Below are 15177 nucleotides of genomic sequence, written 5' to 3'. Positions count from 1 at the left end.
TGAAATCGTTTATGGAAGTAGCAGCAGCAGCAAACATGTAAATATTTTCCATTTCTGAAGAACCCTGACATCAGTAGAGAGCTGTGATTGTAAAAAATGCATCTGGCCAGCAACAATCACCACAAACTGCCTGCAAGTACAAACACGTCTCCATCTGAGCTGGGAAAGCGTCAGGGATCTTTCTGCTTAAACTCAGTTCAGAACCATGCAGGTCTGACGGAGGAAATTCAACAGGTAACGCAGTTCAGCAGCTTGTTTACAGAGTCAACATGTTCTGGTCCAAAATCCATCCTACCGTCAACATTTCAGCTCATCCAGACAAGACGACCCGCGCTGAGCGCAAACAGCGAAGACGGATCAATCGGAGCAAAGTTCAAGCTCCAACACGGAGCGGCTTCGCCAGCTTTCCGGGCCGCTGCGTTCAACCCGGATAAATACAGCGTCTTGTTCTTGGTATGCCTGGAACTCTCACCAACTAAAGAAAACACAGGCTGGAAATAAACAGCCCCGCTCTTCCTCCCAGTGCTCCCAGCCCGCCCAGCTTCTGCCTTCCCATTCGGCTGAAACAGGATTATGGGGGTTTCATCCCATTGCTACGGCTTCACTCACCTCAGACCAACAACGCGCTCGCTATTCTTCTGGTTCAGGCAGCAGACAGAGCCCAGAGCAGGCCGCTTCCCTTCTCACTCCTCTCTCCACAAGAGGAGGAAAATAAGTTGCAGTGAAGTCAGCGCAGCGCTGCTCTGCAGCACCATTGGACAGCTGCTTCGCCCAATCCGGCGCGCCTCTGCTTCCCTTCCCAAATAAGAGTCCGGTTCTGTGGCGCAGGGGAGGGGAGCTCTCCACAATAACAGTCTGTTCTCCACACAAACAGATCAGCTAATGTACATGTCAAACTTTATGCTCTGGTTTCCTCTGCAGCTCAAACTTTCTCCAAACAGGATGGGTCGGATTCAAGACCAGGTGCATAATCAAATGTTTAGATTTAGAAGAAAGATTCAGTTTTAAAAACATGTCTAATACTTTCAACAAAATTAATCATATTCAAATATCTGCATAGCAAAACAATATGTCTAAAGGAAAATTTAATGTTCTTTACTTCTGAAATCAGCAAATTGTTCATATTTAGTTAAGATTTTAACAGGTGCAGTTTTATGCATTTTCTTGGCACATAATGGCATTTTATAGAATATTCAAATGACTGTCACCTTCGGTTGTTATAAAATGTTGCATATACTAAATATGACTTGGACAAAATTTGAGTTTATAATTTAACACCTTGAAATTGGGCCTCTGTCTCTTTAAGAAGCTCCTGCTCTTTCTAAAACTGCACCTTCAGGAAGTCATCCCAACATGGCTGCTGCACAAACTGCCTCCGCTGGCAGTGATGGATGATGAAGTTAATTTATGCTTCATAAACTGATCCAATGGACGCTGGAAAAAACTACTGTTGTGTTCAAATTGTGCCTAAAGCAGTTAGCAAATCAGCAAAGCTATTCAAGCCTAAAATAGCATCTCAATGCTAAATATGTAGCAGCAGCACAGATGCTAACGCTAATGTCAGCGTCCACATTTCAAAAGAAGCTCCATGAATGATCAGGAGTTCATTTTACATCAATCTGATGGTTGATGTAAAAATATCTGGTTTTGAGCTCATATGTCTATTTATTCAACAATTTAGCAGTAAAAGGATTTTTGAGTTTCACACTTCACTAAAGTTAAATTATTAAAACCGAGTAGATTCACTTTAAATAATTTAAATATCTTGATTTTAAGCCGTTTTCTCTCCCCAGACAAAGGCCTTGCTGTGCTTCCTGCAGCCCGACCCTTTAAAAAAAGAAACCGTGTCCTGTTTGTTTTGGTGCATGAATGATCCGCTGCGAGGCTGCAGAGTCACAGTCTGGTGTCGACTGCATGTGGCACGAGCGCTGACGTTAACGGGGCGGGGGGCTTCGTCGCGTCGCGGTACCAAGAGAGACCTCGAACAGCTGAGCGATGACCTCAACACCGGGGGGACGACTGGAGGCCTCCTGCAGTCACCAACAGCTGCTCTGCTGTCAGTCTGCCAGGCCACTTTCTCACCGATGCTCCGTTCCCATTTAAACGGCTAAATCCAGCATTAAATGAGCCAAATAAAAAGCGTTTTGCCGAGTTTACGGCGTTTTCCGGTCTTTAAAATTTCTCTGCCTGAATCCTGACTGTTTGCTCAAGACGTGAGGCTTCCTGAAGCTGCTGCAGAGAAACTTTCCCCAAACAAAGCTCCAACAGAGTGACCAAACTCTGCAAGTATTTGAGGAACTCAACAACAAAACCCCCCACCTAAATAAATCTACACTGCAAAAACACAAACTCTTACAGAGCATTTCTGGTTTCCAGTGCAAATGTCTTAGTAGCCTTGAAATCTAACAAAACTAACTAATAAGCAACTTTCCAGCAAGATGTAGAATCAGGTTTTACATCAATTCATAAATGTTGATGAAAAAGTAGTTTCTTCACTTGTAGCATGTGGAAAATATCTTGTTATAAGTTAATTTATCTGCCAATAGAACTAATTTTTTCATCAACATTTAGAAATTATTGACTTCAAACAAGAAAAGTTACTTTTAAGTTTTTTCTTATTTCAAGTCACTGCAAAATACAAAATCTTACCAAGTATTTCTGTTCTAGTTTCTAGTGCAAATATCTTATTACACTTGAAATAAGACAAAACTAACCTACTAATATATTTTCAGCAAGAAACAAAAGTAATAATTCATTAAAATTAGGAAAGTAGTTCTTGTTCCACTGGCAGATTATTTCACAACAAGACATTTTAATTTATCACTTTTCATCAATATTAAGGAATTATTTACCTAAAGCAAGTTCTTATATTTTGCTGAAAAGTTACATGTAACTTTTGTTCACTTATTGTTCACTTACAATAAGACAAAACTAAGATATTTGCACTAGAAACTGGACCAAAATTACTTGGTATGATTTTGCGTTCTTCAGACCTTTACGGTGCATAAAGGAAATGTTTTCTATAAATCATTATTTCACACTAAAAATAATAAAACTCAAGACAAAGCGATTAATTGTTAATTATCAGCTGCAGCTATCGATGCAGGACTTCCCTCGTTTCGAAGCTGCAGCGCTCCGTTTGCGGGCCGACAGAAACCACACGCTAACTGGTCGCAGTCGTTTTATTGCACGTTTTTCCCTCTTGTCACCGAGCCGGCCCACACAGTAACTGCTCATACGCACGTTTCTCAGCCACTTCTACACTTCCCAACATGTGCTGAACATCAGATCTCAGGAAAACGTCCAAGTTTTCCCTGGATGTGGCAGCAAGAAGCATTTTTTTAACAGCTGCTGTTTAAAAAACTTCAGCAGCTGTTTAAAAAACATCACCAAGTATTTCTGGTTTTTCTAGTGCAAATATCTTAATACACTTGAAATAAGAAAACTAACTGAAAACTAACTTTTCAGAAAGATACATATAAGCTTGTTTAAAGCCAATGATTTGCGCATATAATAATTTTCACTTATAACAAGACATTCCCCATGTCTTTAGTGAAATAATCTGCCAATGGAATGAGTAGTTTTTCATCAATATAAGAGATATATTATTAATAAATATTTGCACTAGTAACTGGACCAAAGATCCTTGGTAAGATTTTGTGTTTTTTCAGTGAAACGATTATTTAAAATGATTTATGTTTAATCTATAGATCTGCTTCAGTCTGGTTTGACAAATGGAGACAATAAAGTGTCACTTTTATTAAATTTTAAATCCATGCTTAGGTGGAATCGCTCCCTTCCTGCAACCTTTGTTTTGTTTTTATGAAGCGTTGGAGAGAGAGAGCGCCACCTTCCTGCAGACGTCCTCCATGCTATTCCCATTTAGCCATTTGACAGTTTCTAGTGAAAAAACATTAAAAATGTGTTTAATTCATCAGTGCGTCGGATAAACGTTACATATTTATGTCACCCGCAGCTACAAAGCTGTTAAATCCCTCTTTCGTTTTTGCAGTTTCCTCTTTGTTTTGGTGATTTCTGCGCTTGTTCCAGAACGTCCCGCATCGTCACAAAATGCATTTTTTTAGCTAATCCACCTCATTTACTTTTGCCGCTCTGCTTTAAATCAGTCAGAAATCCACGCAGAGACATCGCTCTCTTCTCTGTGGTCCTGCTCTGCATCCATGAAGTCTCCTTTCTAACTCCTCGGTGGTTTGGGGTCGAAGTTCAGGTAATATTTAAACTTTTAAGATGCTAATCAGTTGTAAAAGCAAAACTAAAGCTAAAAGAGCTTCAATGATGCAAGTTTGTATTTCCAGACTGAAATAAGTGTTCGGGTTTAGTGAGTGAGCCGTCAGGCCGCAGCAGCTAACCAATCAGAGGACGGCACGTCTTCCAAAGCTGCTTCCTTAACTTTGAAGACAACGGCATTTTGACAAGCGTCTACTGGGCTCCAAATGGATCTTAATCTTTCCCAACACACACATTTTGGCTCAGTGTGCGCTGGTAGAGTTAGGAGTCTGTTTCAGATGCGAACCACAAAGCAATTAAAACACAAAGCTTCAGTCAGACTCCAACAACCCGCAGCTTCATCAATTCATCAGCTGGACAGAGTAAGTCTGTAAGCTGCAGCAAGTCAAACAATCCTCCTGTTTAGAGTCCGGCACACATCATTACAACCCTGCAGCAGCAACACAAACCCACAACAGGAAAGTGGCTGAATGGTGCCATGGGGAGCCTTCACAGCCGCAGGAACAAAACCGCCTCAGAGCTTAAGGACGTCGATGGAAACGTCACTTCTCTGGGTTTTCTGGTCGCATTGAGACACCAGGCAGCTGGATTTCTAAACCAACAACAAGCAGTGATCCCCTCAGATCACCAAACAACATTTATAGGAGACATTAACTCCTACTGCAGCTACCCTGCAAAAATACAAAATGTTACCAAGTAGTTTTGGTTTAGTTTCTAGTGGAAATATCTCAGTACACTGGAAAAAAGACAAAACCAACTTAAATAATTTTTCAGTAAGATAAGTTTTAAGTTAATTATTTTTTTATTTTTTAACTCAAGTAAAACACAAACTCAAGCTAGCATAGCTAACTTACTTCCCTATTTATTTCTTAAACGTTTTCCTGACCTCGTTATATTATCTAGTTGTCGTAGTGACAATTGATGGCAAAAACTGCGTCGTTTTTCTCTTATACATCAGGCCAACATTTAAGATTTAGCTCATTATATTGACAACTTAACAGCTAAAACCAACGGCAGAAACCAAATGAAACATTTTTACCATTTAGCAGCAAAAGGTAAAAACATTCCTGGTTTTCTCCTGTCATTTCATCGATTTTAATGAAACTTTAGGTGTTTTTTCTGCCTTTGAGAAAACCAGAAGCTTCAATGTTCTGCACATTCCTGCAGGGATTTAGCAGTGAAACTCTTCCCTCTCTCCTGTTAGGCTTCGCAGGAATGCGAGTCGTCTGCAGGTGTGTGTTGGGAGCAGAGCCTCGGCTGACAGCCGATATTTCACAGCGAGGTGGAGGAATCCGTTCTGCATCCCACAAACACAACCCAGCAGTTACTCTGATAATATTTAACATTCCTGTTAGTGTCAGACATTCATCAGAAGAGCAAACACACTGAATTTTAAATAGATCCGATTTAAAATCCGACTCACATTTACAAGAGAAAACAGTTTAAGTTCACCTAAAATTGTTGCTACATCTGATTTCTGTAGAAATGCTACAGTTTGCCTCAACATAGTCAGGTTTCTGAACATGTTCAGCGCTAATTTTCAGTCATTTAAAGCACAATAATCACTGATTTACATTAATTTTTTGTTCGTGAAGACTCTGACGTTTACTGATATTAACTTTCATCTTTGTAGATAAAAAGTACTTCATGCTAGTTTATACATCCTGAAATTGACCTACACAAACCTAAATAGGTTTAATCCATGAAATTAAAATCATTACAACAAGCTGTAAATAGAATTATTTGAATGAAAATCTGCAATTAATAAACTAAAACGAAGGCAGGAAACAATCTTTGGTCAAACTGAACAGAATAAGGAGTGAAATCAGGTAGAAATATAAAGACAAAGAACAAATGAACAACTAATCTCAATATTGAGATTTTTCTGGCAAGTTTTTGACTTTTCAAACTCAGAGATTTTCTCTTTTTTTCTGGAAAGGTTCTGAGTTTGAGCTCAGAATCTTAAACTCAATTTAGTTTTTTTTCCTCCCAGATATTTTATTTTTAGCCTCAGATTTTTTTCTTCTAGAAAATTTCTGAGATTAAACTAAAACTTTTGTACTTTATTTTTCATGCAAATTTTTGACTTGAAACTCAGAGGTGTCCTTGTTTTTTCTAGACAATTTCTAAGAATCATCTCAAAATTTCTATTTTTTTGGCAGAAATTTTCTAATTTTACCTATCGCCGTTGTCCTAGTCCTCCATTTATTAGCTGCCTCTAATTAGTACATTTAGACCCTTAAAACATTTGTTCTCTATGTGAAATTTACGAGTTTCACTTTTTAAAATGAATTTCTGAAATAAAAGAACCTACAGCTGATTCTTAATCTGATGTTATTGAACTTTGCTGTTTTCCCACCACCTGGTTCTGTTGTGGGTTCCTAACCAAAGCTGATGTACTTTTCCTTTGTGATTGCATCAGCCCTGGATTAGGTGAGAAAAGCTCGTACTTTCACTGATGTGGAAACTCAGAAGCCTAATCAAAAACAACATGCCTGCAGCTGCATCACTTTCCACACTTCTGCATGTTTAAAGACGCTTCAGTAACATAAAAACCATCACAGACCTAAAGGTTTGCAGCAGATAAAAGGTTTGTCGATGTTAGAAAAGGTGAGTTTACCTGGGCTGTTGCCGTTTACGTGCACCGTTTGAGCCATGGGTGCAGCTGCGTGATCTCAGTCCCACAACCAGACCCTCTGCAGTCATGCAACTGGCATGCATCAAGTCCAGACTGCCATGCAACCTGCAAGCTGACACAAAAACATAAAAACAGTCAAAAACGACGTAAAGTTGGCTTTGTTTTGATCTATATAATCAGTTTTAGAGGAGCCAAATTAAAGCCGTTGAAGCTGCAGTACGTAACTTTTATAAAATGTTTGGTTTTTTACATATTTATGAAATGATCACGATGTAGTAACAGTATAAAAATGAGAGAGTTCTTCTGTCTTCTCCCAGAACGTTTGCAAAAATGCACCACTCAGTCAGAAACAACCAATCAAAGGCAGGAGGAGGGTCTTAGCGCTGTCAATCACTCTCATGCTCACCCCTCCCGCTCGCTCTTTCACCACAACAGAACGCCACGAACGCTCAGTGACTGATGTGCCAACAGGCTCTGAAGACTTTTCAGAGGAATCGTTTTAACATTCAAAAAGAAAGAAAAAAATATTTGCAACCAAAACACGACGATGCATCTTATACAGACCTGAGTGAATTCCCCCCACCTTCTTCAAATCAGACAGAACTGGAGTCAATCAACTCCACTACGTTTTAATTGTTTCTACTTCTTTTGCTTTGAAGATGATGAAAGTCTCAAGGTCAGAAGGTCAACCAGACCCCACACATTACCCAAATTTAACAAGATTGATGTCAAACGTTTGTATAGCAAAACATTTTAATTTGTGCTGCTACCACTTTAAAAGGACATTCATAAAAAAACTTCCAGAGGTCAGAGGTCAACACCTCCCACCTCCATTCCACAAAATCAAACAAATTTGGTGTCAAACAATTCAGTAAATATATTTATTTTAGTATCACAGAGGTGGGTAGAGTATTCAGATATTATAATTGAGTAACAGTTGTTATATACTTTTATTGTTTATAAGTCAGAAAGGAAAAAGGTGAGAGCTAGTTTTAAGCTTGTGGCTTGTTTACTGTCGTCATAGCAACTCCATAGCAACTGCCTACCAAGATGGCCGTCAGCTACAAAGTTCCAGGAAGTGTGACGTCACATGAGAGCTGTGTGCTGAATATTTTTTTAGCTTAAGCTCATCACGTGGAGCATTAATAGTTCTGAACTCCAGAAATCAGGTAAAATGTGATCAGAGCTTAAAGATCATCACTGGAAATCAACAGATACGATGGAGTGGAGTGATTCTTCAGCCACCTGGGCGATGAGCCGTCGCCCATCTGCAGCTCAGGTTTCCGTGTTTACAGGAGGAACCCAAATAAAGCGGCGCAGCTCTGACACCGGGCCGGGCCGAGCCTGGAGGTCGTTCAATAATAGACCCGATTCAGACACATGAACCAAGCATCACCAACACCCAAATAGACTGCAGTTATGTTTCTGAGCGCCGCGACCTCCTGCTGGGTCGCTCAGTTCAAAAAAATAAAGAGGAAATTTATTCATTCTGAAGGAATGACAGCAAAGCTTAAAATGAAACGAGGATTTCTGCAGCATATAAACGAGTCTGACGGAGCGCTCAAATCGAAGCAGACGTGGTGAGAAACAATTAGCAGATTTATCAAATCTGGATTCTTTTAACCAAGCAGAACAACCCACACAAAAACAAGCAATAACTCAATATAAGAAATCAATCATTTCCATTTGCATAATTTGTCATTTTTCTCTTTCTACCAAAAACTGGATGATAAAAGTCTTCAGTCTGACGTTTCGATGTCAACTAGTCTTTTTCTGAAGGATAATTTTGTTTAATTCATTCATAGAGACTTAATTCATTAAGTCTCTAATGAATTAAGAGACTTAATTCATTTTATTTGTTGTTTTGTTTATTTTGGATATTTAAAATGTCTTCCAGTGTTAAATGTTTATTAGAATTTAAAGTTTATTGATCTTTGAGAATGCGTTCTTGAATTATTGTGCCTTTACTGCCATATTACTGAAAATGGTCTCAATTTATCGCGATAATTTCTGGGACAATTTATTGCCAACAACATTTATAGTGACAGGCCTAATTACCAACTGCACTAAATGTTGGAAAAGCACACAACACTTGTAAAAATCTACATGAGTATTTGACATTTGTATTTTGAAATATTGTGAAAATGTATTTTTTCTGCAAGAAAATACTACTTTAAAAAAATGTAATACATTCATCTTTTTGTGAACTTCGCTCACAAAAACAGTTAATATTAAACTACATTAGGGATAAAATGGCTTGTTCTTAAAAAACTGTTCATTTTCAGAAGTGAATCATTTGAACGGCTCTTTGAAGTGAACTGATCCTGAAAATTCAGTTCATAGAATCATCAGTCCCATCACTACTAGATGAGATTCATCCCATGGCCAAAATAAGAAAATCTGTGATCATTTATAGGTGCATCCTAGTCAGTTCAGGATAAAATGGGAAAGCCAACTCCATGCTGGTTAATGACACACACACACACACACACACACACACACACACACACACACAAGCTATAACTGACCAAACATCTCCCCTGTGTCCTGTTCCATGAGCTGCTAGAAGGCAAACCTGAGAAAAGGAGCAAGAAATCCTCAGATCCAGGGAGGAAAAGATTAATTTAGCAAATCGATCACCGTTATGTTGATAGAAGTTTGCATACAAAAAATAAAATAGATCCATGTTTTACAATGGATAACCTGCAAATGATGGAAATTTACATACAGACAATCTAGGTTTTATAATCTTAAATGTTGTCAGAAGCTTAAATGGAAAACATATAATTAATCCAACTGATAATGTGCAAATGTTCAATGTTTGCATACTAAAAACAAATCAATCAATGACGTATTCAAATGGATTATCTGCAAAAAAGAGGTTTCTGCTTTTATCACAAATAATGAGAAAAAGCAGAAATGTGTCTGAAAACCAGAATAAAAACAGCAAATATCGCCGCAGCAATAAAAAGTGAATCCAGTAGGTCAGCTGTGTTGCTGCAGTTTATTAAATCAAGCAACGCTGCAGTTTAAAGATCTTCAGAGATCAGGAAGCAGGAAAAGTCACAAACACCTTTAGTTTTTTAACCCAAACCCTGCTGGCCGCTCTTACCTTTAGCTCTCATTCTAACGCAGGTAGAAACGAGCTGCAGGCTGCTGCTCGTCCCACAGTCCTCTGAGGAGGACAGATTGGTTTCACAGCTAAGATTAGAAAACTTCCTCAGATGACAGCCAAACGATCTGCGTCCTATAAGAGGAAGCAGCGAGCGCTTTCAGCGTTTGGGTCGGACCGAGCCGGGCGAATCGCCTCTCCCATGCTGTTAATGAGCAGAAAGTAACGGGAGGATTTTCCACTGCAATCACTGATTGGATTCAGAGGGAGGGGAAGAATCGGTGGTGCTGCTGAATATTCAGCAAATTATCTGAAAACAAACGACTGATGCCGGTAAATAATCTGAGATTATTGGTTACATGACAAATTTACTTAACTCTAAAAAGAGAAAACAGATTACCAAGAAAAATATAATAAAGATGAAAACTAAAAACACAAACTTTTCATAATATTGTCGTTTCTCTTGTACATTGTATTTATTGTTTTGTTTTTATTGCACTAAGTGCAGAAAGAGGCCTTATTATAGGTCCGTCCTCAGACCATCACCGTCACTATTTCCCAACAAACTCAGTGTTTACATCCTTGCTGGTATTTGCACATCTCTGTTTGCAGTTAATTTCCATACTGTAAGTAGCACGTTTTAATGCATAATGTTTATAGTGCAAAACAGTCTGCACTGTGTGTTTTGTGCATTCAAAAAACAAAAATATATATTTTTGTAATAAAAGTTTTAAAAGAAAATATTTTATACAGTTTTTATTTAATTATAATTTTTTACAAATTTTTATACAAATATTTTTGTAATATATAATCTTTTTAATTATAAACCATCAAATTTTTTTACAATGTTATCCTACTCAGCTTCACATTCCTTTGCATCAGAATATTTGTGATAACTGCCCAGTATTTTAGGTTGTTGTTCTGACTGTAAACTATGTTATTCTCAGTTTTCCTATTTATATTTTAATACTTTTATCTTTGTGTGAACCTATATCCCTCCAGGTCACTGATCTGCTGTCACACCTGACTTTCTCCACTGCGGGACAGTAAAGTCTATTTCTGTTTCTATTTATTGAACATTTCCTGCACACTGCAGCAGATATTTAGCCTACCATTCTTGGAAATTAATGCCATAAGATTTTGCAATCTTGCATTTCATTTGTATGCAGAACAATTTATGGGTTACGTAACCACAAGCAATGAAGTATTAAAATCCAAACTGATCCTGCGGCCCGATTTTTTATCCACGACTAAAATTGAAAATGTGAAAAACAAGATATTTACGTTTTTGTTAGTTTTGTTAGCCAGTTGAAAATAGAAAGAAGGAATGGCACACAGATTGTTGTGCATCAGCGTTGGGAAACTTTAATTCCTCTCTCTTCCAGAACTCGTTTCACTGGAAACGCTGTGGTGGGACCCTGACAGAGCTAGAAACAGAAACCCACAAGCCTCAGCGAATGAAGCAACAACATGAAGCACAGGGGGCCTAAATTCCTCCACAACCACGCGAGACGCAGCCAGAGACATGCAGAAGAAGACGGCAAATAACATGAAAAGTTCCTTTAGTGTTCAACTTGGTGAGAGAAATAATCCATTAGGTCTTAAAGGATAAAAGCTTGAAGCAGAAATTGTTTGCCACCGTTTTTAAAAGTAAAAAGCAACCAAAAGAGGTACAGTTAGGGTTCAATCACACCAGCTCTGCTCAGTCCACTTTAATCAAACTCTGCTTGTCTAGAAAGTGGCGTTTGTTTATGAATCAAACTCTGATGTGGACAGAAACAGCAAACTCTACAAACCTAAGTTTGGTTGAAGTGAACTCTGGTTCAGTTCGAATGCATGTGAACATCAAGCAGACCGGACTGCTCCAAAAGCAGGAAGTGGACTACCGCACAGGGCATTCTGGGTAAATACAACCAAAACAAACAAGCTAGCCTAGCGCTAGCGGGAGAAATGACTCGTGGTCAATTAACAAAGTCAAAAGAGAAATCCTACAACCATTAAAATCCATTTTTGTTTACATTTCCTTAGGAAAGAAGCTGCACTCAGCGTCTTCTGTTTTCATTTTGTTTCTTTCCATTGTTCTTGGTGCAGCGCCCCCACAGGCGAGGAGGGGAACAGGTCGCTGGTTTGGTTCGTTTGACTCAATGCAGAGTGAAAGTGAACAGTATCAGCTGAAAATGTAAAAGTACTGAAGATCCGAACCAACGGGAGAAACTAAATCTGTTCTATTTATTTAATATTTTCATATTTCTTTGTTACTGGTGTTGCTGTTCATCTTGTTTTTAATCTTTGTTACTATGCAGCGAAAAGCGCTTTATATATAAAACATATTACTATTATTATTTAAGGCGGACCGAAGTCAGGTGTGAAAACGTTGTGTAGAAATTGGGTGATGCAGAGACACCAGCTGAAACAAACCTGAACAACTTGTTTGGTTCGCCTGAAGCTGTTGAACAAAAATTAAACCAGAACATGTATTTCAGCGCGCAGCAATAGGACAGGTGGCCTGTTGCTCAGGTCTGTCTGGATTTCAGTAAGACGCCCAACTTGAGGTGACCGAGAAGAAAAACGGGCACAAATCAAATACAAGAATGAAAATATTGGGTCTATGTCACTAAACAAGCAAAGACAGCTATTAGATAATCATTTATTAAGGTTTAAATCTCATCTAGTGAATCTATATTTAAGTCACAAATTGAGCAGAACTGAAACCATTCGCACCATTTCAGACTTTCCACTTAGGGAAAGACAGAGCTCTGGTTTGTGACGCTCAGTAAACTGCAAACGAAGCAACCAAAGGGCTGCAAATGTAGCAAACACAGCGCTGAATATTCAGCAGGACTGGTTTTCCCCTAATAAAGTCTGAGGCTGCCGCTTTAATGGAGGAAAAAAGCCTACAGTTAAAACTGTTTCTGCTTAAATGTTGCATAAAAATCAGATTGGGGAGAGCGGGTGACAGCAGGATGTAGAAAACTACTGCATTTAGAAAAAGTTTAGACGTATAAAACAAGCCTGAAACTTTGATTAAATGCACGCTACAGAGTAAAACGGAGGATATTAAACATCTGGACCAGATTAGACATGGTGTTTGATGCCGTTTTATAGAGACAGCAGAGGACAGGTCAAGAGGTCAAACCCCTCATCGTCGTTTTCCTCTGACCTACAGCATCATGTCCTGTCTGAGGTTCTGCTTTATTCTGATTTATCTAAAAATCACCAAAATATTTGCTTCTTATATTTCTAATTTACAAGTCGGCCTTCAGGAAGGAGGCATCTACCCAAGGAAAGAAAGGAAGTCAGCGGCAAAAACTGAAGAGTTACTCAGAGACAAAGTTTAGAAACATAAAACACCAACAGAAAGCGCTTCAATTTAAGAGACATGGAACTCAAAATGGCAAAAACACAAAATGTTACCAAGCATTTTGTCTAGTTTCTTGTGCAAATGTCTTAGTACACCTTACATAACTTTACAGCAAAATATATACGCTTGTTTTAAGTCAATAATTATTGACACAAAAAGTACTGATGGCAGATTCTTATATATTATAGTATTTCACTTGCAAGTGAAATAATCTGCTGTTATAATTTATAAAAAAAATTGTATTTCCTGCTGAAAAGTTACTTGTAAATGTTCTTATGTCTCTACCAGCATACACGTTCCTCACATTGTTTCTTATAAAATACGTGATAAGTTTAGACTTGACAGCATCTAGTGCAATCAATTCTCAAATGTTTCCCAAATGTTGCTACAAGCAGATTCTACGTTAGGTTTTGATTGGTCCATTATAACATGTTTTGATCTAAACCTGGAGCTAACATCTACAGTTTTCCTTATTTCAGCCAATCAGCATCAAGGAAACTGAACGGCGCTTCTTGATTGGCTGCCAGTAGCATAGAAAGTAGCATAAAGTGGAGATGTTGCCGTTTCCCAAACTGCATTTTCTTTCAGATATTTTAGATATGAAATTAAAAAAAATTAGAAGAAAGAATTTACGAGTTTTCAGAGAATAACTTGGAGACACGTTCCACAGGAAAGTATAAAAATACTGATCTGGTAACAGGTGGGAGTCCACTGTAAAATGCAGCTTTTGCGGGTTTTAATGCCAGATTGCATTTCGCTCCAGCCCTGCTAAGGAATGCCGCCCACACAGCATGATGCTGCCACCACATTTTAGAGGTTTTATTTTTAACTTGCCAGTTTTAACAGAATGTTAAGATGTGCTTTATGTTTTTATTCTTGTCTGGTTGTTATTGTTTCATCTACAGTTATTTTTAAATCTGCTTCATACATAAATTTGACATGGGAACTGCCAGCTCACAGTTTCAGACATTTACCCGCTCAGCACTGTTCTGAGTTACTTCTCTGCTTCAACTCGACTCGCTGCACAAACATTTCACTGCAGTCTTTTCTGAAATCAAAGTCATAAATTGTCTGCAGAATGTTTTTAAATTAAAAGAAGTGTTTCAAACCTCAAATGAAAACACTTGATCTCTGAAAACAGTTTGGCAGCACAAGCAGTCAGATGATGAGTCAACCTTCAGCTGAAACTCACTGATCAAGTTATTAAACTTCCTGCTATTCTTCCTCTGCTGCAGCCACAAAACTCCAGCAACAGACGGATCATGTTAAAGTGCATAGAAATTATGGGGATCATACAAAATCTCTCCAATTATGTTTTCAGCTCTTATTATTTATCCTTTTTTATGTTCAAGTCCTTTAATGTCTTAAATAAAAGGATTTGGACCATCGTTGCAGTCCAAACCATCTGTGAGACAGACAAACCCAAATTCAGCTGAATCTGGAGTCGGCACCATAAATCAGGCAGCAGCTTTGAAAACATGTAAAAACCAGTTTAAAATGTGGTTCATAAAGTGGAAAAGCAGCTTTGTTTCCCTCCATGTTTCTGGTTTTCTGTAACATTTCAATGATGCCGTTTATGACAGAGCTGGACAATAAATCAATAATATGCGTCACGGTAGACACCTGATCAATATCAATGGATAATACGTTTGACAATATTCAATATGTGGAATATTCACTCAACTCTGATCCAGAACCGCACAGCATTCTGGGAGATGTAGGCAGAGGAACGACTTTAGCCGCTGAACCTCTCACATCTAAGCTACGTTGGTGGAATCAATTCATTCACTCGCTCTTTGGTTACCTAGCAACCCACTC

The 15177-nt window shown here is 38.4% G+C and overlaps 1 protein-coding gene and 1 long non-coding RNA gene across 2 annotated transcripts in view; one reads left to right on the top strand and one right to left on the bottom strand.

Moving 5' to 3' along the window:
* The window catches only part of kank1a (KN motif and ankyrin repeat domains 1a), a 49982-nt gene that overhangs the window by 12763 nt on the left and 22042 nt on the right, over nt 1-15177 (bottom strand). The window contains exon 2 of the mRNA XM_028033566.1: nt 6869-6998. Within this exon, the coding sequence (XP_027889367.1) occupies nt 6869-6905 (37 nt within the window). The 5' untranslated portion in view covers nt 6906-6998. The remainder of the gene's footprint in view (nt 1-6868; nt 6999-15177) is intronic.
* On the top strand, nt 2343-11749 carry LOC114154473 (uncharacterized). The gene is made up of 3 exons (XR_003597568.1): nt 2343-2440; nt 3861-3862; nt 11738-11749. It is a non-coding gene; the product is annotated as an uncharacterized LOC114154473 (long non-coding RNA).

This window comes from Xiphophorus couchianus, chromosome 12, assembly GCF_001444195.1.
Source record: "Xiphophorus couchianus chromosome 12, X_couchianus-1.0, whole genome shotgun sequence".
Classification (NCBI taxonomy): domain Eukaryota; kingdom Metazoa; phylum Chordata; class Actinopteri; order Cyprinodontiformes; family Poeciliidae; genus Xiphophorus; species Xiphophorus couchianus.
This window is presented reverse-complemented; position numbering and strand designations above follow the sequence as displayed.